Source organism: Aspergillus uvarum, assembly GCF_003184745.1.
Source record: "Aspergillus uvarum CBS 121591 unplaced genomic scaffold BO82scaffold_53, whole genome shotgun sequence".
Classification (NCBI taxonomy): Eukaryota; Fungi; Ascomycota; class Eurotiomycetes; order Eurotiales; family Aspergillaceae; genus Aspergillus; species Aspergillus uvarum.
In genome coordinates, this window is record NW_020291350.1 from 253,324 (window position 1) to 280,319 (window position 26,996).

At 51.0% G+C, this 26,996-nt stretch overlaps 9 protein-coding genes across 9 annotated transcripts; 4 read left to right on the forward strand and 5 right to left on the reverse strand.

The window, feature by feature from the left end:
- Positions 1-3,904: 3,904 nt before the first annotated feature.
- BO82DRAFT_405009 (WD40 repeat domain-containing protein) lies at positions 3,905-5,266 on the forward strand (the record flags this gene model as incomplete). Its single annotated transcript, XM_025639460.1, has 5 exons — positions 3,905-4,022; positions 4,148-4,860; positions 4,916-5,005; positions 5,064-5,183; positions 5,246-5,266. The coding sequence occupies 5 exons, from the start codon at positions 3,905-3,907 to the stop codon at positions 5,264-5,266; spliced, it is 1,062 nt and encodes a 353-aa protein (XP_025488967.1).
- A 3,274-nt stretch (positions 5,267-8,540) lies between these two features.
- BO82DRAFT_405010 (phosducin family protein) lies at positions 8,541-9,559 on the forward strand (the record flags this gene model as incomplete). Its single annotated transcript, XM_025639461.1, has 3 exons — positions 8,541-9,185; positions 9,248-9,477; positions 9,544-9,559. 3 exons carry the CDS (start codon positions 8,541-8,543, stop codon positions 9,557-9,559), a joined length of 891 nt encoding a protein of 296 aa, XP_025488968.1.
- A 1,097-nt stretch (positions 9,560-10,656) lies between these two features.
- On the reverse strand, positions 10,657-12,572 carry BO82DRAFT_357134 (putative transcription initiation factor subunit (TAF30)). The gene is made up of 7 exons (XM_025635931.1): positions 12,427-12,572; positions 12,255-12,295; positions 11,830-11,981; positions 11,346-11,491; positions 11,137-11,277; positions 10,939-11,059; positions 10,657-10,865 (listed from the first exon to the last, which is right to left on the reverse strand). Exons 1-7 carry the CDS (start codon positions 12,433-12,435, stop codon positions 10,777-10,779), a joined length of 699 nt encoding a protein of 232 aa, XP_025488969.1. The 5' UTR covers positions 12,436-12,572; the 3' UTR covers positions 10,657-10,776.
- A 439-nt stretch (positions 12,573-13,011) lies between these two features.
- On the reverse strand, positions 13,012-14,255 carry BO82DRAFT_357136 (Ran GTPase-binding protein YRB1). The gene is made up of 3 exons (XM_025635932.1): positions 13,794-14,255; positions 13,594-13,722; positions 13,012-13,533 (listed from the first exon to the last, which is right to left on the reverse strand). The coding sequence occupies exons 1-3, from the start codon at positions 13,945-13,947 to the stop codon at positions 13,463-13,465; spliced, it is 354 nt and encodes a 117-aa protein (XP_025488970.1). The 5' UTR covers positions 13,948-14,255; the 3' UTR covers positions 13,012-13,462.
- On the reverse strand, positions 13,908-14,782 carry BO82DRAFT_152671 (uncharacterized protein). Its single transcript, XM_025630181.1, has 2 exons — positions 14,629-14,782; positions 13,908-14,563 (listed from the first exon to the last, which is right to left on the reverse strand). Exon 2 carries the CDS (start codon positions 14,541-14,543, stop codon positions 14,091-14,093), a length of 453 nt encoding a protein of 150 aa, XP_025488971.1. The 5' UTR covers positions 14,544-14,563; positions 14,629-14,782; the 3' UTR covers positions 13,908-14,090.
- A 428-nt stretch (positions 14,783-15,210) lies between these two features.
- Positions 15,211-17,972, reverse strand: BO82DRAFT_152702 (uncharacterized protein). The gene has a single exon (XM_025630182.1). The coding sequence runs from the start codon at positions 17,776-17,778 to the stop codon at positions 15,241-15,243; it is 2,538 nt and encodes an 845-aa protein (XP_025488972.1). The 5' UTR covers positions 17,779-17,972; the 3' UTR covers positions 15,211-15,240.
- Positions 17,973-19,356: 1,384 nt separating this feature from the next.
- BO82DRAFT_152730 (glycosyltransferase family 15 protein) lies at positions 19,357-21,639 on the reverse strand. The gene is made up of 5 exons (XM_025630183.1): positions 21,143-21,639; positions 20,680-21,081; positions 20,535-20,621; positions 20,072-20,480; positions 19,357-20,019 (listed from the first exon to the last, which is right to left on the reverse strand). Exons 1-5 carry the CDS (start codon positions 21,412-21,414, stop codon positions 19,678-19,680), a joined length of 1,512 nt encoding a protein of 503 aa, XP_025488973.1. The 5' UTR covers positions 21,415-21,639; the 3' UTR covers positions 19,357-19,677.
- A 538-nt stretch (positions 21,640-22,177) lies between these two features.
- Positions 22,178-23,068, forward strand: BO82DRAFT_152757 (uncharacterized protein). Its single transcript, XM_025630184.1, has one exon. The coding sequence runs from the start codon at positions 22,236-22,238 to the stop codon at positions 22,752-22,754; it is 519 nt and encodes a 172-aa protein (XP_025488974.1). The 5' UTR covers positions 22,178-22,235; the 3' UTR covers positions 22,755-23,068.
- A 1,981-nt stretch (positions 23,069-25,049) lies between these two features.
- On the forward strand, positions 25,050-26,410 carry BO82DRAFT_405015 (PH domain-containing protein; the record flags this gene model as incomplete). Its single annotated transcript, XM_025639462.1, has 3 exons — positions 25,050-25,298; positions 25,365-26,114; positions 26,168-26,410. 3 exons carry the CDS (start codon positions 25,050-25,052, stop codon positions 26,408-26,410), a joined length of 1,242 nt encoding a protein of 413 aa, XP_025488975.1.
- Between the last annotated feature and the right edge of the window lie 586 nt (positions 26,411-26,996).

Here is a 26,996-nt window from a genome sequence, read left to right on the forward strand (position 1 = left end):
AGACAGGATTCCTTGACCTGCCAATGGGAAGGGATGCATTCGTTGGCTCAATGCCAATGCATCTTGATGTAAAAGGAAACAGTTCCAATTTCAGAGGCTGAAGACTCGGTGGCTAGTACTCTCTTGTGCTATAGATTTGTAATGTTTATAAGGTACAGTACTCGAGAGTGGGGGCAATTGCAGCAGATAATTGCATATTCGATAACTCCGCGCCACACCTGCCTGTCGACTTGCTGGGAAGAAGCTGTCAAAGCTGGATCATTCGACATGATTCACGCGTAAGCAGAACTCGACTCCTTCGCAAGTTATAAAACGTAGGTGTAGTTACTCGTCCGAGTAGTTGTTTCGTTAGCTCATTAGGGGGCGACCCGATTAGTAAGCGAGATAAATGAAGACCTTTGCAAAGAGGGGCGGCCGAGTAGTTAGTCAGGCACGGTTTCAAGCGATCATCCTAACAGTGGAGCCACTTTCTCCAGATAGACGATGAATACAACGAATAACCACAACAGTTTGTCAGTTACGCTCTTACCTCGCCCGCACCTGCGAAATATTCGACCGAAACAGGTAGTGGCCAATTTCCCTGCGGCCTGGTGACCCGCCGCAACGCACATTGACCATCAGTGTCGCGGATCCCGCTCCATTATTCCTGCCTGCCTGCCGACGCATATCAGAGGCGGCAGATATCTGAGCAGTGAGCAGTGAGCAGGCGATACGAAAGACACGTAACAAGCGATTATGGACGACCGAATCAAAGTCCTAAGAAGGTCAACTGAAAGTACACAGAATTAGCTCTGAGGAAAGAGGGGTCAGATTCTGTAATATCTTGACGTATGTGGATATTATCATCGCGGAAACTTCAAATTAAACAACCAGTAGCCTTGCTCGACCCAACGACAAGAGTTGGACCGTAATTAGCCACAATCCCTAGTAGGTTGTTGGTCAGAACATTTCGGAAGGGATTCTGCTCGAGTGAACCTGCTTCTAGAAATTCAAGGATCAAACCAAAAAGAAAAGCCAATAATGCAGGCTGTTTGTTGTGAATTGTTGAAGGATGACGGTCATCTTTACAGTACAGTGAGTAGGTGCAGTATGCATAGTACATCAGAAGTATCCGCAAGCGTTCGGATTCACGGGACAGCCGGGATGGAGAACTGCACGGAAGGCACCAACGATGGGCCATTCTATCCCCCCCCCCGCCCAGTCTTCGGGTCCAGGGACCCCCAGCCTCGACGGAAAATGATGAAGATCTCGAAGTGACAGAACATCAATCTTAAAAGTCTTGGGATCCGTGGCCGCATCTGACTTTCAGTTCGGATTTTTCCTTGCAGTTTCTAATCCGGGTGTCTTCCACGGACTCGATTAAATTTCAGGTTCCAAAGAACAATCAATCCATCCATCATCGGAGATTCGGATAGTCTAGCCATCTAGTCAAGGAATCGAAGAAATTTGGAACAAGCAGAGAGATAATAATATAGAGATGGAAAAGTCTAATTGGGCAGACTAATCTAGTTCGGTCCTAGGACTTCCTAATGGTATTTCACCGCGCTGAATCCTCGGTAGGTATGATTGATACCAGTACCACTGAGCCAGGTACCAACTACCTGTAATGTCCGAAGCCCCTGGATGTGAGATTTGATCACGACTCTCGGCGTCAGGTGATACTTCCCAACGTGGTCCTTCTCGATTGCGGATGCTTATTTCCATCAAGAGACAGCTCTGGAATTATGCTTTAGCAGAGCACGAAAGGGATCGGCATTCCCGAGGCTCGTCAATCTGTGTGCATTATGTATTAATGTGGACTGTACTATACACTTCCGAGAGACTCTTCGGGACAGGAAACCCTGACTCGTGCGAAGCATGGATCGTTCTGCCTCGCCTTGTAGTACGGCTAATTTCACCGGCAATGTGGCAGAATGGCTGCGCACGTCAATCTGCCTATCTGCCTTCAGCAATTGATGAATTGTGAAGTAGACAGGAGCCTGTGAATTCAGTACCTGGGACAAACGGCGCAGAATACGATAGAGACTTTTAGCGTCTATGGCAGGCCCAAGACTGTTTTACCATCTTCTGTGAAGGTTCTGGCGACTAAATACTGGAAGGCCTTGCCATTCGCGATCCGGAGAACTAATCCGTGCCAACAATGCCTTCTTCTCAGGGACACACTCCAATGCTCTCTATTCTCTTTAATCGTTTTTTTACTCTCCTTGTCTTTCTTTCACTATCCCGCATAGCATTGTTGGCCTCCGCGTCTGCTTGCTTTCGCGTCCTGCACATCCTCCACTTGGCGAGCAGTTGTGAGCTATGGACCAACCAGAAGAGGCTCGGTAGGCCTGACTCCACTGGCCTGACCAGGGTGCACCTCCTTAGTGTTCAATGAACACCCTCCACGGAACTTGGTACCTTGCCCTCGGCGGAGAAGTTACCGTCCTAGACTAGACTGGGATGCGGGAGTTCTCCCCTGAAAGCCTGGAATCGGTCACCCTAAGGGTAAGCAACGGTATCATACGCCTCGTACCGTGTCGACTGATGACCTAATTGACTCGTAAACAACATTTTACGGGGATTTCATCCAATGATGGAGTGTCCTGCGAATCCAGGATGTCGAGATGGTATGGTTGCGTAAGGTCAAGATCAACTGTCTGTATCGTATGTACTGTACAATACACATACAGTAGTGCTAGTCAGAAAGTCGGAGGGATACTTGTTACCACCGGCAGGAAGGAGGAGGAGGCTCTCTACAGTCCCGCCTGTCTCTACGTCGTACGTACAGTACAGGACCTCCCATTGTCGCCCAGCTTCCCCTAACCGGCTGGTTCTTTATTATGCATCACCAGAAAGATGGACACAGTCCCCATTGTTCTCACCTTTTTTCTCCGGTGGAAGGATCATCTCTTACCCAATACGTATATTGACATACATCTATAGTTAGTTACTTGTTTACTTTTTTGACTGACTATACATATACACATATACTTCATTCATGTAGAATTGTAATCAGTAGACACAGTGGTAAAGTAGTATCTGGTCCAGGTTAGCTCAACCCCAATAGTTCCCCTGCTATACTCCGTACATTCTTATCATTGGTGCTCTTTCTTACCACGGGCTGCTATTGATGACAGACAGGACAGGTCTGCCACTAACTTGAACTTACTTCACTACTCCTGCTAATACTTTACTTTACTTTCACTACTACTAAGGTACTAACTAACTTACTGTCCGTCATCTGTGCTTTTGGGGGGTGGGATTTTCTGCATCCTTCTCCGTCTTCGCCTTTCCCTCTCTTGTCTTTGGTTCCAGTTCCCCTTTTCTCTCACAATTTCACCACGGAGAGTCGACTTTCTTCACTTTCACTCTTCCACTTTCTCCTTTGATTCCTAATCACCATTCGGGCCATTTTCTTCCTCTCTTCTATCTTCTCTCATTCCCACCACCCCTGCTGACTTAAACGCCCGAACCACCTCACCATTGCCCCGGGTCGAAACTTTCTTTCGCTCGGTCGCTTCCGCCGTGTGCTCGCTCCACACCCAATCAACCCCCCTCCTCGTTCTCCCTCTCCCTCTCTCCCTCTCCCTCCTTCTCTCTCTCTCTTCCACTCCTGCTCCTCTTACTCCTCCTCTTCCCTCCTTCTGCCGACCTTGCTTGTTACCACCACGACCAACACCGACTACCTCATCACTCCACTAATCTATCTCTCTCCCTCGTTCTCTCTCTTCTATCGCCCTTTGTCGCTCGCGCCTCTTTACCCCCCCCCCCTCTCTCCTCCTCCCACCTCCCCTCCTTCCTCAATCGTCTCGACCGTCCCCTGGATTTTCCGACGCCCGCCTCGGCCAACTCAATTCCACTCTTTAGACCCATTTCGTCATCCCATTGACACCCACCCTTTCCAGGGGCTTGTTTGTTCAAGATGGCAGCCGATATGAGCGGCGAACAGATGCAGGCCAAGATCACTGCGGCCCGGCGCGAAGCCGAGGGTCTCAAGGACAAGATCAAGCGCAGAAAGGATGAGCTGGCAGACACCACTCGTACGCACTCCTCTCCCTCACACACAGACGTCGCTGTTCCTGATCGGGTGAACCGACCTGAAAGCTTGCGAAGGGCGCAATCAGCACCATGCCATGCCTCTCGGGTACTAACCTCGGTGAAACAGTCCGCCAAGTCGCGCAAAACCAGACCGAAACTCTACCTCGTATTGGAATGAAGCCCCGTCGAACGCTCAAGGGTCACTTGGCTAAGATTTACGCTATGCATTGGTCGACTGATCGCCGCCATCTCGTCTCCGCCTCGCAGGACGGAAAGCTCATTATCTGGGATGCCTACACCACGAACAAGGTTCATGCGATTCCCTTGCGGTCATCATGGGTGATGACCTGCGCTTACGCCCCTAGCGGAAACTATGTTGCTTGCGGTGGTCTGGATAACATTTGCTCCATCTACAACCTCTCCTCGCGTGAAGGGCCGACTCGGGTTGCGCGTGAGCTCTCCGGACACTCGGGTTATCTCTCTTGCTGTCGCTTCATCAATGATCGTCGCATCATCACTTCCTCGGGAGATATGACTTGTATGCTGTGGGATATTGAGTCGGGTTCTAAGGTGACCGAATTTGCCGACCACTTGGGCGACGTCATGTCGATCAGTATCAACCCCACCAACCAGAACATCTTTGTTTCCGGTGCCTGCGACGCTTTCGCTAAGCTCTGGGATATCCGTACCGGAAAGGCCGTTCAGACCTTCGCTGGACACGAGTCCGACATCAACGCCATTCAATTCTTCCCCGATGGAAACGCCTTCGGAACCGGTTCCGACGACACCTCTTGCCGTTTGTTCGACATCCGCGCGGATCGCGAATTGAACACCTACCAGGTATTTCGTTTTCTATCTCTGCCGCGGCCGAAGCGGAAACTAACGGAAAATCCAGAGCGATCAAATATTGTGCGGTATCACGTCTGTTGCATTTTCTGTATCCGGTAGACTGCTCTTTGCTGGTTACGATGATTTCGAGTGCAAGGTACGTCTTTTATCCAGGATAAATTCAGTCTCGAATGGTTGATTAACGAGGCTGGTAGGTCTGGGATGTTCTGCGTGGTGATAAGGTTGGCTCCTTGAGCGGCCACGAGAACCGTGTGAGCTGCTTGGGAGTCAGCAACGATGGCATCAGCTTGTGCACTGGATCTTGGGATTCCTTGGTAAGTCGCTCCGTTGCCCCTCAATGATGCGATACCAGTTACTGAGACATATTGTCCTGCAGCTCAAGGTGTGGGCCTGGTAAACCGAGAAAACGAACAAAAAAACAGCAAAGATACCCTGTCTCAAGTCTTTCGTGACGTCCTCATTCGAAGTTTCCTTAATCATTTTCTGCGCCACTAGGTTCCATATCTGCCACTGTACGATAATCTTTTATTCACTGAGGAGCAATTTAGTGCCGCGCCTGCTTAATGTACTAGTCGGATCGCAGGCGCAGTTGCAAGAAGCGAAAACCAAGGGGCAGTTCGGGTGGCAGACATACCGCACTGGATGTTATCGTCACCCGTTGACCACTGCAGGTGTGTGAGGAGGACCACGGACGGCAGACAAGACGCACACACAACCACGAAAAACCACAATACTCGGATACGGGCGCGGTGAACTGTAATAATGCTGTTGATAATTGGGATTCTGGAGGGGTTGTTACGCTGATATATCAGTGCGACGATGGGCTCAGATTTGGCCCATCACCAAGATTTGATTTGCAGGCATTCTGATTCTTTTTCTCGTCGCTTTCTCCGTCTTATTCCCCCTTATTCCAACCACCCTGGTGACGTTTTCATTTGTCCTCTACCCTTTATGTTCTGAATCTTCTTGGTGCATGTCTCTCCGCATCGATTTCTTCACTGTGCTTCTTAACCCTTTTTCCTTTCTTACGCATTGATCTCCTTGCCTTGGGTGATGGCTGGAAAAGGAAGGGATACTTTCTTCCCTGTTTCTTTTTATTTTTTTTTCCGGATAGGCCATGACGGTTTTGATTGATTGCGAATTGTGTGTTTCATTTTCTTATACTAATCACCTTACATAGTTTCCGAACGTTTGAGTGTTTTTCCAGCGGGTTCTTGTCTTGTGTCGCCGAGCGGATGGGATGGAATGCAATCCGCCGCCAAAATCTTGTGCTTCTATGAATTGTCTTGCCTATTTCCAAAATGTTTTTTCATGGCAGTTATTGATGCCGGCTCTCGTGCACGGTTTGTTTTGAGGCACAACCAGACCCAGCTGGTAGGCAGCCACTAACTTCTCGTACAAATGACAAATCAATGGCCCTAGTTTCTGGAGACGTTTTGTATCAGATCACTCGATCCCTCGGACGAGGTCTTGGACGTGGTTGACAGTCATGGTTTAGGCTGAAGACGGAGTAACCCGTGAAGCGGAACAACGTAATGCAGACGAGAAGATGAAGAGAACGACTGTCAACGATGGCGTCAAGCGGTGCGACGCAAAGACAGATAATTCCAGGGCAGTCTGGCCGTGAAATCATCTACGTACACACAAAGCACGCTCAGTAGTACTTCCCAACCGGGTGATATCATCCCATCTCAGGCTTGCATCGCACCGCCCCAAATGGAGACATCATCCGACCCAGGCTCTAAACCGGTTCCTACCGAGTGGATCCTGAGGCCGGGCAACAAAACAGAAACGAGGAGTTCGAGTTCGAGTTCGTAGGAAGTTCGGTTCCGACTCCGGATTCCAACGCTCAGAGTCCGGCTCTCTACCGTTCTCCTCTCAGCAGGAAGCCTGAGATTGAAACAGGCATCGATTCTCCAATTTGGGTTGCATGACCTCTGGAAAAGGGGAAGGGGATCGGGCAATGGATCCTGCCCAGATTGAGGGGGAAGAGGGAAGGGCAGGAGGAGCCATACCTTATCCATGGATCGGGAGTCCGATGGCAATCTGGAACGGTTTTACCGGGTGGGATGAACCGAAGCTTGACTCTGTTAGCCCCATCGTTTGGTCTGGAGTTATGTTGTTCGAGTGGTTGTGTTTTGTGTTTGGGTTCGGTTCCGAGGGCGTTGATTTCCTTGTCTTTTCTATCATTTTCTCTTTTGTGCCGGGGGATTTGTTTTGTTTCCCTTGGTGTATTAGGCCAATTAGTAGATTGGATGGAGGGCGGGATGGGATGGGATGCTGTGCTCCAGACTCGGTGCTGCGCCCATCTGCAGTGAAAAAGTATGCGACTCGACTATGCAGGTTGATATGTCCTGTACGGAGAGGACTGCATGCAACCTTAAATTGGGACGTGTCAGATCCTTATGTACAGTACACAGTACATACTGTACAGTACTCCGGTACTTTTTTCTTTTACTTTCGCTTGCGTCGGAAAGTTACTGTGCTTCTGCTACTTGCTTACTGCCAACCACTTACTGCATGAGGAATATGAGTGGTTGGCGATGTTGCTATACTTGGTCATTTCCCACTCGGCAAACAGAGTTCAACCCCGAGGTGAAACACCTGATGATGTAGTTGGGTGGATCGGTGGTCGTAAAGGCTGAGTTGGAGTCAGTCGATCGAGTTTGTACACAAAAAACCGTTGGATTCCAACTGGTTGGAAAAGCTGGGGACGAGTTCATCTTTTTCAAACAGACCCTGAAGCTTGGTGGGCTGTGTTTCGAAAGTGGACGAACCATGAGGTATGCGGCTGATAGTTTCTGTGTCTATGAATTGAAGTAGTGTCGGGAATAAATACATGGTAAATAAATGTAGTCGGGAGGGGCTGGAAGGAAGACAATCCTGGCGGAGGGAAGGAAGGCATGGAAGGTTCTGCGGCGGCTGATCTTCTGCCCTGAAACACACTACGCCCCCTGGACCGTGTTTCATCCCGAGCCCCGAGCAGAGCCTTTCTTTTTCTTTTTTCCTCTTCCCGCCACTGGCTGCGGCCACTCTTTTCATCTTTCCCCCCCTCTTTCTCCATCCTCCTCCTTTCGCCCCGTTCCTCCTCCTCCTCCTCCTCATCATCATAACTTAATTTTATTCCTCCCTTTCTTTTGCTCAGACCAGGACACCAGATCCATAACCATAACCATATCATCATCATCATCATCATCATCATCATCAGACGCTCCTCCAAAAGTCAAACCGTTTGAAACGTACCCCAATTGCCCTATGGGACGGGCCCTTTGACCACTTGCGTGTTGGTTACGACTTCGGCTTCCCTCCTCTCTCGGCCCTCTTCCGCTGCTCCCATTCGCCCAGACCACATCTTTCCCCCCCCCCCCCCCCCCCCCCCCCCTTCGACAACACACGAACCCACGGACAGAAAGAGGAAAACATCCCAGAAGTTTAAAACATAAATTTAAAACAGAAAACAAAGGGAAAAACCCAAGTGGGAATCCGATCTAGCCCATTCCAACCCGTGCCGGAACGACAACGCAGATCCAGGCACAGCCCAAGTCTTCCTCCCCCCATTCTAAGAATATCATCGTTTCACTCCTCTGGTCAACGACCCATTCCCTTTAAAACACCTGGAAGACCCCCCCGACACTTGGTCCCTTTTTCCCTCTTTTTCTCTTCTTTTCAAGATGTCATCCGCCGCCCAAGAAGAATTCAATCAACTCCTTCAGAACAATCGAGACCGGTTCTCGACTCACCCTGAAGACCGAGACAACCACTCCGATCGAGACGACTCCGATCAATCCTCAGACGATAACGATCACGAAGACCACAACCGCCCTCATTTCTCCGACGCAGACGACGACGACGACGACGACGACGACCTCCACAGATCCTCTGCCATGCACTCCCGCAACACCAGCACCTACAAGATCCCCAATGCCACCTACGACGCCAACACAGGCCCCAAGGGTGTCATCGCCGACGCCCAGGCCTTTGAGCGCGCCCGCAAATCCTCCTTTCGTCGCACCCTGCTGAGCGTGGCCGGCATTGACCGACCCCACTATTCGATGAAGTCCACCACGGACGACGCCACCCTGCTGCACAATTCCTCCCCGCCTGACGGGTCGTCGGGCAGCGACGACGAGGAGCGGTTTCTGCGCCAGTGGCGTACCTCGCGTATGCAGGAGATGCAGGCCCGGACGCTCCGCAAGCCCAGCCCTCGCCGCCGGCTGTATGGGTCGGTCGACCATGTGGATGCCGTGGGGTATCTGGATGCCATTGAGAAGGTCACCTCGGGCACGGTGGTGGTTGTGTGTCTGTATGATCCGGAGGTATGTCTGCTTGTTTGTTTGCTTATTGGTTGCAGAACGGCCAAGCTAACTTTGGGGAAAAGTCTACTCCTAGTGCCCTCGTCGAAGACTGCCTGAACACCATCGCTCGCCGCCAGCCCACGGTTCACTTCATCAAGCTGCACCACGAAATCGCAGAGATGGATAACATCGAGGCCCCGGCCTTGCTGGCGTACCGAGACGGCGATGTCTTTGCCACGCTTGTCGAGATCATGCGTCAGATTCCCAAGGGACGAAGTCTGAGTGCCGACAGTCTGGAGGACTTGTTGAAGATGTATGTCATATCCCCCTCCCACATCTTCTTAAATAGCCCAATACTAATCACGACTACCATGTACAGGCACCGTATTCTCTAAGCAACACATCAACTTTCAATCTGACGTTAATCCCGATCCACGTTCACGCTACGCTGCACATGTCCTCATCCCTCATTCAACCCCCAACAATCTAAACCTCGAACCACCCACTCACCCACCTCTGCTCACCAAAATCTCACCACATCAAATCCTCCTCAATCCACAGCATTGCAATGCACCACAGCGGGCGTTTCATTCCTTTTCTCTTTTTTTCCTGTTACATCTTCAAAATCAGGGTTCGCATATAGAATTTTCGTCATGGTGTTATCAGGGTCCACTTACTCTTACTGTCTGATTTGCGTTGATTTATCCTGAGCTTGAAGATATCCTCCATGGTTTTTTTCTCGTCACGATATGAGTTCCTTTTTGTTGAGTGTCTTGCGTCATCATGTTCGGTCTTGTGTCTGTGCTCTTCGCCGAGTCGAGTCGGAGCTTGCGTACGAGGGTTGGGCTATGTATTATTATCAATCTTATTCTAATCACTATGGTCGTCATCGTCATTGTCATGTCCAGATCAAGTTCAATGGCTTCTCATTGTCTGTGGATAGTGGTGTAGTGGTGATATACACGTAGTGGAGTTGTGGAATCAGCCTAGGGTGGCCATGGCTAGACCTGCTGTGCAGTCCGTCCAGTCCCTAGAGATCCCGAGATAGTCTAAGCTAGACCGTGGATTCTATCCAGATAGGGGAAGTACCCTAGCCAGTTGACTAGATTACATGCATACATAGCCTACATCATGTCGATGGCGATGACCCATCCTGCGTCAATGCAATGGCATCTTATCCTATCATATTCCCAGTACAATTACTCCCCACCCCGCCATAAATTACAGTAGACGCAGGTCTCAACAACCCAGAACACCATCACCAGACTGGATCCTTCCTATCCCCGATCCCTAGCTGAAATGACAGTAAAAGTAAAAGTATCTGAATTCTTACCGCCCCAGAAACTGTTTATTCTCAAAGACAAAAAGGAAAGCTTGAATGCAGACCCATAACAGACCCCCATCGCAAGAACGGAAAAGCCACACAGGCAGATATGTAGTCAATCGTCCGAGAGGCAAGACAAGACAAGACCAAGGTTGGTTACACGGTAAACGCAGAGAAAGTGGTATTATTAAGTTTTGTTTTATCAGGAGATTCGGACGAATAAAATTGGTAGTCGGAAGAGAGACAAGAAAAGTAAAGAAGAGAGAGCCCCGACACAAAAAAACAACATCACAAAGCACCTTTTTCCTGCGTGAAATCCCAGAGCATCTTGATTAGGTTATCGGGTAAGGTATAGAGGTCAACGTGGAATTCACCCTCTATCGATTATGGATCCATCAGGTTGTGGTTAGTTTTTGTCGCCTTCAATAAATTGCCGCAGGGGAAACTCACGCTCAACATCGTTCTTGGTATATGAGTCCGGAGCCTTGTTGTCATGGACCATCTGCACCACTTGGAGAAGATCGTCTTCGCCAAGACGCTGGAGCCCATCGGCCAGCTTGTCCATGTCGACCTAGCATTGACACGAATTAGTCGAGTGACCACGACGCCAGTCGGCAAGATGGGGCGCAATTAGAGGGGGGAAATTACATTCTTCTCCGTCTTCTTTTTCTTCTTCGACCCCTCCTCTCCTCCCGCGGCGCGTTTCGACTTGACGCCGTTCTCGTCGCCAGGAACGGGGCCGGATTCACGCAGTAGCGCTAGCAGCGCAGGCTTGGGGTTCTTGAAGGTCTGTTTTCGGGGACAACCCAGGTCAGTCATCCAATCTCAACACTGAGGAACAAGCCCGAATCACTCACAATAACGTGCTTGGATTCGTAGCGCGCCTGCGCGAAGTTGAGGTCATGGGTAACGAAATGCTCCTTGTCGGCGGCAGTCAGGCCGATCTGCATGTCGAATTCACCCCATCCTTCCTCGGAGATTCTGAACGGAGGGTTCTTGAAAGCTATAATCCCGAAACGAAACGTGTGTCAGCCAGTCCATGGGATCACGAACTCTGGCGGAGATCCTATGTTGGGTGGGGTTTTCTGCCCCCAACACATCCCTCTCCCTAATATTTTCAAAGGCCGCTAAGAGTAGAGAAATGCCCCCTCCACCCGCAATATTTGCAGAGGCCGCTAAAGATAAGAAAAAAACCACCCCTCTTCCCCAATGCACATATAGACTCACAAGTGCAAACGCGAGAACTTAGAAAGATGAGGGCGTCATGAGACGAGAATGAAACCCCACCACGTGAATAACCAAGGAAGGTGGGCAAAAGGGTAAAAAAAGCAAAGAACGTACTCTGAACAGCCCGCGGGCCGAAACTCGGGTGCAGTGTGTACGTCACCTTGTCGAAGACGTTTGCGGGGACCTGCTCGCCGTGGTCGTTGACCAGATAGATCTCAATGGACCATGATCGCAGGGGAAATCCCTCGACGCCGGAGTCTTTGTTCCTGTTGGGGGCGCGCGGGCGCGAAACAGCCTGGTTAGCCGTCTAAGCACTTTCACGACCTTCTCACATTGTCCTTTGGCGAGACTAAAAGTAGACAGCGAAAGCGCGAGCACGTTCTCGCTCTGGTATGTAACGTGGCAATTATGGCTCGGGTAGTGTCAAGGTGGTTGCTTTGGGACGGGAAGCTGAAGAGGATGGTTGAATGGTGGTGGAGGTGGTTGTGACTCCGAGCTAAGCTCAGGTAAAGACCAGAGGCCAAGGTGTAGGAACGTACATGATGTGCTGCTCCGTCACCAGACGGACATTTCGCTTGACCTATAAGAAGAAGAGCTGGGTCAGCGCGCTGCAATCAATGTCTTGTCCGAGGCTCAGAATCCGCGCGTGACGAGTCGAGCGAGCAATGGCTCGCTCGCAATGCTCAGGAACGGAGGAGGCGGCGGACTCACGTCGGGCATCGCTGTGAATAGGCTTCAGTTGATTGCGCGGGAAAATAAGGAGTGAGGGATTGAGTGAATCGAGAGCTTGGCTGGATCCCTTCGTCTGGGGGGTGGTGGCAGACCGGTTGTTTTGGGAGGAAGTAGACGGAGAGCAATCGGGCTCAAGCAGGCGCGACGAATCAAGGCGGAGTTGAGGTCGGGTGTTTGCCGCGATGGGATCTGATTAAGGCTGCAAGGTCGGTCCCCTTCTTACTCCTCAGGCTCACTGTAGACTTGACTGAGATTGAATCTCAATCCAATTTCAGAAACGAGATAAATGGTAGGCTAAGGTGCTAAGGGGATAAAGGCACAAGTGGTAGCAGGTAGCAAGAGCAAGCTCGGAGGGGAGCTTTCCGCGCGGGTTTGAGGCCGGGGTGGGGATTGATTGACTACTACAGACAGTACTTGCTGCTCGAGTACTACCAACTGACTGCACTTTCAGAGGCACTCTCCTCAGACCTGAATAACTCATCATCTACTTCGTACTTTAATCATTTTCGTGGCTGTCCGCTACAGTACCTTAACATTCAATCTCACACCTTCCTTGTCTACACCCCACGCCAAAGTCATCGTACACCAAAACAAGTATTTCTACTTCATAATGTCATACGTGTATTTTGGGGGAAATGGTGTCTATCTACTGCCGACTCGCCAGAGGACATACATCCAACCACATGGTCAAACCACGTCGAATCTGTCTGTACATGCATCGACTCCGAATCTCAGCAGAGCCGGCCTCATCATTCTGACTCCTCACGGACGGAGGAATACAAATCGTGTCAAGGGAAAGGGGAAGAAGGTACGAGGTAGAAATAAGAGTCGATGGGGATTATTGGAAAGTGAATCCGCATGTGCGGGGGATGAGAGAGAGGTAAATAAATGACGAAAAAGAAGTCCACATCAAATTCGTAGTGCAAAGGAGCGATCGAAATGTGCATTAAAGATAGCCCTCTATATCACTTTGCCGCTGGGAGGGAAAATTCGAAGCTGCCGGAATTCCCCGCATTTACTGCTGGTTGAGGAGCTTCTCGTTCTCCTTCTGTGCCGTCTCGAAAGCCTCCTTGAACAGGTTGGCGTCTGGAACCATGCGTTAGTCATATCGTTTCCTGGACATTTGAAGCAAGTAACAGGACTTACTCTCGCTGTTGGCGAAGCGGATGGCCAGGGTGCAAGCCTCAGGCTCGCCCTCACTGACATCGGCGGCAGCGCTCCAGACCCAGCTGCGGTCACTGCCAACGTTGGCGCTGAGCGTCATGTCGGGAACAACTGGAGCAAACCATCAGTCACCAGAAACGTGTATGGAGATCCCACGCTCCAGTATCGAGGCAAAAACTCACTGTAGTGGTTAGCGCAGACCTTGAGGGTCTTGTCGCGGCGCATCACAAGGCGGGTCTTCTGGTTCTCCTTGTGCTTGAGCAGTCTCACGTCACCAGTACCACGCTCCTTCCACTCCTTGCTCTCACGGTCGAAGCGGAACAGCTTGGCACGCATCTTGAAAGTCTGCTCCTCCAGCTCCTCGTTGGTCTTGGTCTCGACCTTCTCCGTCAGGCGGATGACGGGCTCGAAGTGGACATCGGGGGACTCGGGGGCTTCGTCCTGTCGAGGCAAGTGTCGAGTTAGTCAAAGACTTCATCTCACAATTGAGTCAAGCTGGTTCCCCGCGGGATAGCGATAGGAAGAGACAGAACAAAGATGTGAACCCAGAACCTCTCCGCCATGGAGGGGCGAAAGCGGGGTATGTCTGAACAGTAACCCGCAAGCCCAACCACCGAGTGATTCCTCCCACATCCACCAAAGAAACTTTTGGGTTGACTCACCTCCTCCTCAGCCTTCTGGGCCTTGGAAGAGCCAGAAGGCTCGTCCTTGTCATCCTCAGCCTCGACCTTCTCCTTCTTGGGACCTCCGCCGAACATGGAGAAAACGCTGTCGGTGGTCTTGGTGGCAGTCTCCTTGACGGTCTCAGCGGCAGACTCAGCAGCAGCCTTAGCCTCCTCAGCCACGGCCTCGGTGGTGGTGGTCTCGGGCTTCTCAGCGGCCTCAGGAGCGCTGGTGGTGGGGTCGGGCTTGGTCTCAGCGACGTCAGACATGGTGATGGATGGATGGATTTCTGCGGAATAAGGTGAGCGGGACAAGATTTGAAATTTTGAGATAAAGAGGCGGGTGGAGGTATACCTGAAAATAGGGGAGAAAATAAAGATTGTAAGGGAGGATGGAGTTATTAGTTGAAGAAGGGGTGGGAAAATATGGACGGGATTCAACTTGAATGTTTTTGGTCGGCCAAAGAAGGTGGGTTCAAGGTTGGTTTGCTACCTTCATTGCCTCAGAGCCTTAGGCACCTAGCGCCATCCGCTCGGAAGGTTGTGCACGGCCTGCCCCGCGCCTGAAATAGGAAAAAAAAGGGACCGCGGGGTGTGTACATACAGCATATAGTTTACTTATACCTGCTGCCTACATAATTCACTACATATATACAGTACTGCAACCATGATGGCTCTTAGGCCATAGTTGCCTATTCACACTCCTTTCATGTCAAGAAGAGTCATATCAATATCATATCAGGATCAATACCAACTAGATAATACCCGGATACATTTGCCTGCCAGTATTCCCAGGATCCAGATCCACGCGTCAAGCAATCCTCAATACCTGACCATGCGCCGAGAACGTACCAACCCGAGTAGCCCAAAAGCCAACAAAAGAACAAAGCGAGCGAATTGTAGCTAGATTACTACCTACAAGAATCAAATTCCATCTCAAAGAGTCCAGTCCAGCTGTTAGACCTCCTTAGTTCGCACATCTAGTCTGCCGGCAAGTCTTCCGTTTCATGAGGCTCCTGGCCCTCTGCTGCGCCTTGCTTAAAGTCTGGCACTTCCTTGCATTGCGGATATGCGTCTTCATGTTCGTAAGATCAAGCCCTTGTGCGGAAGCACTTATCTTGTTCCATGTGCCACTCATGACCTCCCTGGCCCCCTTATTGATTCGTTCGGTGTGACCTTGGAATGCGGCTGAGGCGGCTAAGAGAGGTTGCACGGCAGTACGTTTGACAACTTGACCAAGCTGCGCCGACTTCGACAGGACCAGTTCTTTGGTACCATGGGATAGTTGCACCGAGTCATGTCCTAGCGAGGACGCCTCTCGTCGCAGAAAATGGGCTTTTTTGACGACGTCACCCATGAGCACCTGGAGGTCGGTGCAGATACGTCCATATGCCTCTGACAGGCCCGTTTGCGCGCTGCCAAACTCCTTCAAAAATTGGGACGAAATGGCATGGGCGGCTCGTTTCCAATTCTGGATCTTCAACCATGGTGTACCAAAGTCCACAGAAGTAGTCTGTGTGAAAGGCGGCTTGGAGTTTGACGTGATTATGACATTCACCAGCCCATACGCATCAGCTCGGTCGAGTTTCAAGGTGTATACTCCTTCGAACAAGGTCGAAAGTTCGTAATCGAGGGACTTGCCATCTCGGTTTACCTGGACACTAAAACGTGGGCCCTTCCTGCCAATGAAAGATTTATGTGGTGGTTTGATGGCAAGATGACAGTCGCCAACCACCTGAAACTCGAACTCATGGGGGCCTTCATTTGGCTGAGTCGGAGAGAGGATTCCGTCCATAAAATCCTCCAACGAAGAGCGGCCATGAGCTTGAATACCAGCTAAATTCGACGGCACCACCGAAAATGATCCATCCAGAGGGAGCCCGCTGGCTGTTTGCGTATTCTGGGAATGAGTTGTGACTGCGCTGGAGACTCCAGGGTGTGCAAAATACTGGGTAAGAAACAAGACAAGTGCCCTGAGAGCAAAATGGCCAAAAGTTATAGTCAATACAGCGGCAGCAAACAGGACAGTCAAGCGGAGTAAGAATGCCAGTTTGTGATTTCCATTGGTGAAGGGGAGAGGGGTCACTTTCCATGTGTGCTCCACGGCGTTCAGAGCTCGCTTCACTAGCGGCTCCTTTGGACGCTCGGGAGGGACCTGATAGACATTCCGCGGATATATAGTTGCCAGAGAAGCCAGGTTCCTGTTGAGCTGTCTGGGCGCAATGCTCTCAAATGTCTTGATGTCAATCGGATACCTGTTCACAAGTGTAGACTTTCCAGTAACCGGATGACGCGATTCCAGGCACATGTGAAGACTGTGGTGATTCACGGGAACAGGATCCCTCGTCATTGTCCACAGCGGGCGTTCTGAGATTGCCATTGTGGGCACGCCGTGTCTTTCCAAGAAGATGCGAGCCAGCCTCTGCGTCTCCATGTCCTTGTCGCTGTCGGTGGTTGCTAGAAAAATAATGGCTACATCGGGCAACGTCCACTCCACAGGAGAAGAAATGCAATAGTCGGCGCCTGCCCACTTTGATGTATATGGAGGTTGGTTCTTGAGACTCAATGTAATCGTGCTGGGCTTGTCAGTCTGACTGTCTGCAGAGGCGTTGAGACATTCGTCCACGATAAGTTGTACATGAATGGGCAGGAGCTCAGCGAAATTAGGGATCGCCCCGGCACCGAAGGATGTTGGAACCACATGATACCTGGAGGACTCGGTGGAACTGCTTTCGTAACTGCTACAGGGAGAGCTTGCCACCAGAACATCTCCGATTTTATCCAGGATGATATTTCGGAAGTCCGGGCTGCCAACGTAGAGCACGCGGAAAGGCTTGTCTGTGTCCAAAGATCTTCTCATCATGGTTTGTTGCACTGTAGCTGTAAGCGTTGAGTCTTGGGTTGTGTTAGAGAGTTTCTGCTTCAATGCTGCTGCCTCGAGACCTTCGAACACACGAATGGAAAGTTTCAATTCTACGCGGTCGACTTCGGGCCAGCTCTCAGGTTCAGCAAACTCGATGGACTCGGTCGATTGACGGAAAGCAGTCTGGGTGGTGAGACCACTGTCATCGATCGAGGCCCCGAGGGGAGGGAAAGCAGAAGACAGTTCTTGAGTGGCCGACACATTGCCCGTCGACTCATAGTTCTCACCGTAGTATCCGTCATCATCACTTGCATCGATTTCACTGTTGCTTGAAGTCTCGTCAAGGCTGGCCACATCGTCTGGACCAGTCTGATCGATCAGAGACCCCATATCGGTCTGCTCCGAGCGGGTACCGTCCTCGGAGTATATATCGGAGACGCTCATCGTGGCCCAGCTCTCACTCAGTGACCGAGAGGTCTGGTCTGTGGTTGGCAGATTTGACGTCATGTTGATAGGTCTCGATCGAGATAGCCACTCTTCGACAGAAGCACTCAAGGGAGGGAACGTAGGATACTGCAGAGGTGGAGCAGCGGCCGAGTCGTTCTGGCAACGTCTGGAAGAAGGCTCCGGAGGGTCAGTCATGATGCTAGTGTGATCTTGTCATAGAGACAGGTGCAGGAAAATGAGGTAGTATGTTAGGTAAGTTGCAGAGCGGAGGCTTTTTTTGCGGTCGAGTACAATGGACAACGGGTAAGCCCAAGAATAAGTACAACAAACAGTCAGCGGAGTAAATACGTTAACTTCACGAGAGGCAAGCTCTAGCGGTCAGAAGCTACTATGGATGCAGTTTGTTCCGAAGAGCTTCCTCGAGAGATCCCTCAGCCTGATAGGCAGATGCCCGACGAACAACTAGACCGACGATGCGTTGCGTTGCGTGGGGAGGGGGAGGTAAGTAAGTAGTAACTAGTAAGTGGTGGATACTAGGGAGCTGTTCCCGAGGGTCCGGGCGGAGAAAGAGCGGGTTGGGTGCCTAAGGACTAGTTGTGAATGGGCAGTGGACTGGATGAATAAGAGGTTCTAATATGAAAGAGTTATTCTCGCTTTGAGAGGCGAAAGTAGTTAAAAGGTTTGCCAACTTGGAAAGAGGTTTACGGCAGTGAAGGTGAATCAAATGGGATTCGGAGGAGGAGGGGGGGTTTTCTGGTTGAAGGAAGAGTGATGATGAGGGGTTGTGATAGAATGATGAGTGATAAGTTAGTGGCAGGCTGAAGGCAAGCTATCATGCGCGGGGCACATGACAAGGATAACGCGGTAGTAAGACCTGAAGGGTCGGTCAGGCGGAGATATTCCCTCCTTACCCAGTGAATAGGAGGACGTCCTACTCGTCAGCCTGAACATTTGACCAACCGAACGGTTGGTTACCTCATCATGTGTTGTTCGTGCTGATTGTCTGGATCAATTCGTAGACTCCGTCTCAGCTCCGAGGACAGGAACTCCCCGGAACTTCGAATGCAAAACTGCCTGCGCTGTGATAAGCCATCCGTTATCAGGCTACTAATCCCAAAAGGGTAATTTTGTAGATCTCCGACAGTCAGCACCGCACCTTTGTACTAATCGGCAGACAACTACTAAGTTACTACTGGAGTCATGGTCAGATTTTTGTATGATCCACTGGATGATATAAGTGACTATGAGGTATGTACATTTCATGACATGAGTGAATTGAAAAAGAGTCAAGGGGAAGTGATGATGATGAAAGGGGAAAGGGGAGAACAAATCAGACAAGCAGAATATTTCCTGAATGGCATCGGGAGAGAAAGAAGAAAAGAAAGAAAGGAATAAAACAGGGGACATCGACAGGGTATTTATTATTAGGTGGTGACCCTTAACAGGCCACATGGGTCCATGGCAATCTCTCTGCCATATCAGTGCTGATGCACCCGGTCTCACTCGCCCTCGAAGTGCCTCAAGACCAGCTTGGGTGGTTGCCAGTGCTCACCTCTGCAATCCTGGGTTCCCCACTAGACATGGTGAGAAGAACAGCCCATCGATGAACATCAAGCAAGCGGTCGTGTCATAAGGCCCATGGAAAAGCGCGCAGTGGGTTCTCGCCAGCGTTCGAGGAGTCTTGCGCTCACCGTATGAGAATAGCTTCAGCAGAAGTCCACCATGCAGCAACGGAGTGAATAGCATCCTGGGCCAGCGAGTCTTCACCGAAGGCGTCTTCTGACATTTCACAACGAGACCGTGAGTGACATTCGGATCTCTTTATGGCGAAAGCGGCAGTCCCAACGATATGGAAGTATACGAATCACGCTAGATGAATTTGTCAAGATTGATGAGAATGGTCACACCGTCTTCCATGGAAAGAAGCCGTCAGATCCGTGAAACGCCGTCCAGAAACCCACAGCCAACGTAACATGCAGGCTCTCAAGCAGATAACTCCAAGGGCGACCCGAATAATGCTCATAGTCGAACAAATAGGTACGAAAACGAGGAGGCGAAGATTATACAGCGAACATTAAGGGCAAGAATCAGAGTCTATGGAGATGCCCACCCTCCAGCAACGTCTACCCATTCAGCGAGGCAACTGCCCTGCTTGCCCTCGACGTCCACAATATCGGTGTCGCACCTGCAGCGGCAGCCAACGCCATTCTCCTTGACGGGGTCCGGGTTGGCCCAATAGTCGTCCTCCTCGAAGCGCGCCTTTTCGTCATCGGTCGTCATCTCCAGGTAAGGAATTCGGGGAAGTTGACGGGCGGGGGCGTTCGCAGGACAGTGCTGGATGGTGGTGTGGCGGTAGCCAAAGTCGCGAAAGTAATGGATGTCGCCAGGGCCCAAAAGGATACCAGCGGCCAGCGAATGGATAGGCGCATCACCCCACTGGAAAATCAGTTAGCCAAGAACGGGAGGACGAGAGTGGAATGACACATACTCTCTCCATCCAGAAACCACCACTCTTGTCCATCATGTCGAAGAATTCCTCATATTCCTTGCTACGGAAGAAGTCCAGCCGCGCTATCTCGAAGTTACTCCAGAAATGGCACATATTGTACTTTTCACCTTCCATGGCTTCGGGATCGATGTCGGGGACAGTGTTTTCACCAGGTTCGTTCAAAAGAATCTCCTCAGGAAGCTTTTCTTGCTTGACTTCCTCTGGCTTCTGTTCTTCTTCCTCCGGCTTCTCGAGGAACATCTCCCAGAGACCTTTCGAGTCCATGTTGTTCTTGCGCTTGTAGGCAGAAGCATAGCGGAAGATGTTCGGGACGGTTTCGCGAAGCTCTTTGACGGCGATAGTGAAGCCATACGTTTTATTGTTTTCGGCCATTTTGACAAAGGGGTCACTGGTATCCACATTAGCATTTCATCAAGCGCGATCTATCAGGAGGTCGTCTTACTAGGTGATGTCACAGAAGTACTTGATCTCGGGCTCAAGACGCCAGTACCACTCGTACTTCATGAGAAGAGGGTGCTTGTAGAAATGTCTGTACGCACAACCCGAGTCAGTGTAAGAAAAGACAACAAGAAAGAAGCGAGACTCACCCGGAGTAGAAGCGGCACATGTGGTGGTAGCTCTCCATTCCACCGTACATGATAGCGGCGTCGCCCTGCTTCCTGACACCTTCCTTGGCCACCTCGTGGTCGACCCAGTCGGGGTATCCCCACATGGAGTCATCAATCTTTCCGAATTCCACCGGAGCACTCGTATAGTTCTTGACGGTGGCCTTGAAATCATCGTCGAAGTCGCCATCGTTCAGAAACACATAAGGATAGTGGAACCAGCGGTTGAAGTGTCTCTCAATCGACTTGAGGGATTGTACGACACCATCCAGTTCCTTGTTTCTGGCGAGGACGACGAAAGCAGCGTTTGCGCGAGGGGAGTCCTGCTCTTCTATGGGAAGGCAGCCGGTAGCAAAGACCTTGTCATATTTCTCGCTGATTTTTCTGTGGTGACCATGCGGTTAGCAATGACAGTAGACAGAGAAGAGCCATTTCCAAAACCCACCTGATTGAAGGCGGAGTGCCCGCAGGAATCAGAATACCCCCAGGAGACGAAGGATGTCGAACAAAAAGGAGTAGGATAAGAACTATTACAAGACACGGAAATAGTAAAACAAATCCCAGGGGTATTGAGATCGAGGAATTGCCCTTTAGCCTAATTCTCCGTCTGAAGAAGGCGAATCTAGAGAGGTTGCGGCCCTTTTCGCGCGAAGAGTCATCTAGGGGCAGACTCGGCGTGGAGGGCAACCATTTTGTGACCCGCTGAACGAGGCCCATTGGTACCAGGTGTATAGGCGGGAGACCACAAAAGCCAGTCGAGGGCAACGTTATCGAGGCCCGATGCACTCAGCAGCAACGATTCTCAAAGCCAGAACCGCTTTCAATTTGTAATCGGGGGTTTCGGTGATGGAAAGCAAGCGCCCGCACAGGCGAGAAGTGATGTGGGAGGTGATTAGGGGAGCAGGGTGTTCAGCGGTCGTCCACCAGCGTCTTTGACAAGAACCCGAAAGACAATTAGAATAAATATAGCGAGAAAAGAGGTCGAAGCCCGGGTCTAGCGAAGCGAAACGAAATGAGAAAAAAAGAGCGGCCGGAGGAGAGCCTCCTTTCTCGCGAACTTTTCCCTCTCAGTCGGCGAGATAGAGTTAGGCGGGGAAAAGGTTGACAGAAACGCGAAGGACGGTGGTCCGCAGCAATGAGGCCGAAAACACGGAACCAGTAGACGGGATCATGAATCAAGATGGCGGGTGTGAACTGAGGCTGGGGAAAGGAGGAGGGGGGAGGAGGGAGGATGAGAAGGCCGAGAGCAGCGGGAGGCAAACCGAATTGAAATGAAGGCTCGACAGGATTATTTGGGGATGGGGATGGCTTTGGAACTTCCGCCAAGTCCAAGGAGGCGCAAGCGGTTTCCGGGTTCCAGACGGTAATTTACCCATTTGGTCGGGAGTCGCGGCCTGGTGGACACGATTAATACTGTACGCATCTGGTAATTAAGACCGTCCCTTTTCAATCACCATGGACTGTTCCCCCCCTCTTTACCCAGCCGGCCAACGAAAACAACCAGACAGCATCAAGCAATTGCAGGCGGGAAAATACTAATGCTGACCTCGCTATCGACTCGACTTAACTCCCTTCTATCATTAATTGACCATATTTGTTGGTCATCGAAATCGCAAACATGGGTTGCATGTGCTCATTCTGCTATACCCTCAGCAATCAGGATCACGATTCACAGTGGAATCACAAACATCCACTCTCTGGATAAGAGTCAAGGTCTACGACGGGTAAGGCAGCGTGGCCCCCCTGGGTGCATACAAGACCAGAAGACCCTTAAGCTTAACCTACAAGACACGTCGACAGAAGACGCCAGTCGCCGCTCAATCTTGACCGGATCAAAACAGTTGGAGTGCGCGATCAACATCAACCCGGTCTCTGCGATTTCTATTTACGTCTTGCGACACTGTACTATACACTGGGTATCATCATCTTGGGACGCCCTTTCTCACGGCTCTTCCTTGGCTTGGCGCAGCTGTCGTCAGATGTCGATGCAGGATTACTTCGTAACCGCTCTGCAATATAAAGAGCCACGATGTCGTGTCGACGCCCCAAGAGCATAAATAGCTCCATAGAGTTTCCGGGGCTGACGACGCCCGACCTTCACACGACTTCTTTTCGTGCAGAGGCTCGACAGGTCCATTTTTGGACGGCAAATATAAGGACAATGCGTTCCCCTCCATTTTGCTTGTGCGGATGGCCAAACCCAGTCGAAGATACATGATGTGGGTGGGTTACGTTTTCAGCCAGGCCATGAACAGCCATCGACCGCGATCAGACATGCTGGCCACCCTCGCTATTTGTATGTACAGTACATGGTAAGTAAGGAACGAAACTGTGCCTGCAGTAGTCGCGAGAAGTCATGGGCTTCAGCAACTCGCCAGCAACCTGGTTCAATCCAGGTCGCCCTCTCCCAACCGGTGTCGCATGTTATCTCACCATCCATCTTCCATGAGTGAACGAACCTTCTCCTGATCTGGAAAACCGACGGGATTCGGGCCGACACGGCTGAGCTTGTCACGTATGGTAACGGTGGGCTTGCGGTGCTCCTGGTGGTAATACGTACCGGTAATCTATGCATCCAGAACCCTGAGTGTCCACTCGGACCCACACGTGACCCCAGGCCCTAAGGAAATCTGTCAAGGTGGCCTTTTAGATCTCTGTCGACAGGCAGAGAGACAGAGACAGCCTCAGAGGAAGCAAAAGTCCTGTGTCTGCATGAGCATGTCCGATTGGAAGTTATTCTCAGGTTTGGCCAAGGAACATCGTGCAGATCTGAGATCGGGTCTAGCTGAGGACATCCCGAAGCTTCGCCGTTGAGCTGTCACATCCAGGGTCTGTCGGTCGGTAGGTCTCTTCGCAACTTTAATGTAGGTACACGCAGCCTGCATACAGTTGCTGTGAAGGACGGACATGAGGTAGACTGCCGAAGCTTTAAGCCCTTGATTGAAGCATCTGCTGTTGCTACGAGTATGTCTGGTCGTCGGGATCTGCGTTGCGGTCAAGGCACTTGCATACTCCAGCATTCCGCTATTCTTAGAACCCTTAGAATTCTTCAATCCATCCGGTCGATGAAGTCAATGCGTGTTGAATGATTGTTTACACTGCTGCAACTACGGAGACATAAACAAAGAATGCCGGGGAAATACAAGAGCGATAAACTCAAAAGACGAGCTTGTCGTCATGAAAATTATTCATGATATCAGCCGCCCTTTCTCCCTCTCCCTCATCCAACCAACCAACCAACCCCTGGACTGGGGCGTGGCGGGCGGTTTTGCGTCCCACGAGGGGAACGTTTCAAGGCTTAACTAACTTACTTTTGCGACCCCCTTGACTCTTCTCAAACACTCCAGCAACCGCAACCGCAACAGCCTCAGCAACAGCCACCACCACCACCACCACCACCATCATCATCATCATCATCATCATCATCATCACCACACAACCACAACAGCAACAACAATCCTGAAGATGAATGGTTTGATGACGTTGCTCGTGGTTCATCCCAGGTGAAACTGCAGGAGCTTGAGTCAGTCAAGGTCTCACTCTCACAATTGGCCCCCCCACCGTCTGGACAGTGTCTGGACTAGAACCCGATGATCCTCTAACAAAATAGTCAGTGAGGGCAAAAACGTCCATGCGTCCCGTTAGCAAAGCAGGGAAAATGTTAACCCCCCTTCGAATTCAAAAGTCTCGAACTACTACTAGTAGGAAACAGTAGTCGGTAGTCGGTAGTACGTACGTAGTAGATTATCGGATAGATACCCCTTTCCTTCCACCAGAAAAAAAAGAAAGACCCTTGAATTTCCTCTTTCATTTGATCTTCGTTTCTCTTCTTGCTTTCTTTTTCTTCTCTTCTTCTTCTTCTTCTTCTCCCCCCTCTATGTATTATGTATGAAAGCAAAAGGTGACGGAGTGCAGCTCTGGGTCATGCCACTTGCTGATAATACCTGTCATTGTTGTTGCCGTTGTTGTTCATTCTAAGCCGGGTGGTTGTTGTCATTGTCGTTGTCGCCGCATTCCCTCCTTCATCGTCGTTGCTTCCCACTGCAACTCAACTCGCCCAACTCTCCTTTCGATCCAACTTCGATGACCTTACGGTAGCAATCCTCCTCTCACCGTGTTCGCGACCACAGATCACATACTCTCTCTGTCTCTGACATCCTTCTGTTCCGACTGCAACTTGACCATCTAAATGACGACCCCTTCTTGGTCTCCCCCGTCCATGCGCACCACGAAACTATAGAAGAACATAACGCTCCTTTTGCCCCGTCGCAACCGCTCCCGCGACCGTCGCACATACACCAGATTGATTCCTGGCTTGGAATTCCACATCCCTTTTCACTCTGGGAGGCATCATGACCCAGGCTATCTCAACCTCGTGCCCCCCAATTATGGAGGGGAGCGCCCGAGCGCCCGTGATCCATCTCCCCGACGGTCAAGTCCAGAGGTCCTCCACGCTCCTATCGCCGACCCCGAATCCCACCCAGTATCGCAACGGTCATGTCAACCTTGACACCTTCTCACCCGTCAATGAGAACGGTAGCTTCGAGTTCGACCGAGTCCTTAAGACTGGAAAAGTGTTTCGTCGTGTGAAGCACAAGCATGTCAGTCGCTTTGCCTTTCTTGGTTCCTCATCATAAGCAGGACACTAACATTCATCCCGCTGCTAGGCCTTTAGAGCTTCGTGGAAACCGGCGTACCTTGTCCTCCGCCCAAACCTTCTTTCCGTGTACAAAGATGAAGAAACCACCCGACTCCGTGCCTCCATCACCCTGTCCGAAGTAACGGCCGTCGCCTCTGTCCGGTCGCCGCGATCGAACCGACAGTACGTCTTCGGCATATTCTCTCCTTCCAAGAACTATCGTTTCCAAGCCGCGACGGACAAGGAGGCCGAGGATTGGATCAGATACATCCGCGCCGAGACACGGATGGACGAAGACGAAGAGGCTTTTCTGGCGCTGTCCAAACCGGGGGATGCTGCGGCAGCCAGCAGTAAGCGGCGCGTCTACGATACTACGGACCACTCGGACTTCGACCAGCGCGGACGGCCCAGCTCTCCAGAACTGGGGGGCGCACTGTCTCCCGCGTACAAGTCGAGGCGCTTCGCCTCGCCTCATGACCACTCGGCGAACGACATCACCTCGTACTCGGAATGGTCGGACGGGCCTGGAAGCAACACCAGCGTCCGCCTGCGGTCGCCGTCTGCGCACAATCGTTCTGCGTCGGCCCTTGCGGAGGGATCGTCCTCGAATGCGCGGGAGACGGGTCGGGTCAACGACGCCGGGGTCCTGCGTGATCCCGAAAGGGTCGTGTGCAACGGCTATCTCCAATGTCTTCGGATCAAGGGTTCTATGCGTCAGTGGAAGCGGTTATGGGTGGTGCTCCGACCGAGTGGCCTGGGCTTTTACAAGGATGAGCAGGTGGGCACTTCTTCGTTCTACTGATATTGTGGTAATGTTTAACACAACCCCAGGAATACTCCGCCATCAAAATCATCCCGATGTCTCAAGTGATCGACGCCGCCGAAATCGACCCCATGTCCCGGTCCAAGAATTTCTGTCTGCAGATCATCGCGGAGGAGAAATCCTATCGCCTCTGCACGACGGACGAGGAGTCGCTGGCCAAATGGCTGGGATCGCTGAAGAGTATCCTCGTGGCGCGCAAGAAACTCGAACCCACCCCAGCAGGGACCACAGGCACAGCCGGACTGTCCTGACGGAGGAGAAGAATGAAGAAGTAATCAGAGGTATTGTAAACAAAAAAAAAAAAAAAAAAAATCAGCAAGCAAATCAGCAAATCAGCAGACAGGACCAGTTAGGATTGATTTCCTAAGTTTAACCGGCTACCTATTCTTTACTCTTCATCCACTCCTTTGACCAACCCGTTCACCAATTCTGGCATTGATTATTGATTGCAGTGACATTGATGTTTCGTATGTGGTATCTTGTGCTATACAGCCAGAGTTTCTGTTTTTGATGAACAGCCAGCCAGCCCCTGTTTGTATTATCTTGATGTGGTGGATGTCTGAGAAATTTCTTCCGGGTTGATACATACTCTTTTTCTCATCTATGGCAGTGACGGTTGGCATCGTATCGTGCGTACTTTGACACTGTCTTTCGAATGACTTTTGTCTCCTTCCGTGATGTAGTAGCTGTCTGTCACTGGATACTTGGGTTCGATTTGGAGCTTTTTTTTTTTATCGCGCCGCCCTGGACAATCTTCTCACGAAGTGTCTGTGCTGGTGCTTGACCTTGGCCTTGTGACTATGCTAATGGGTGGTTTGGGGGTTGGGGAGGGGGGGG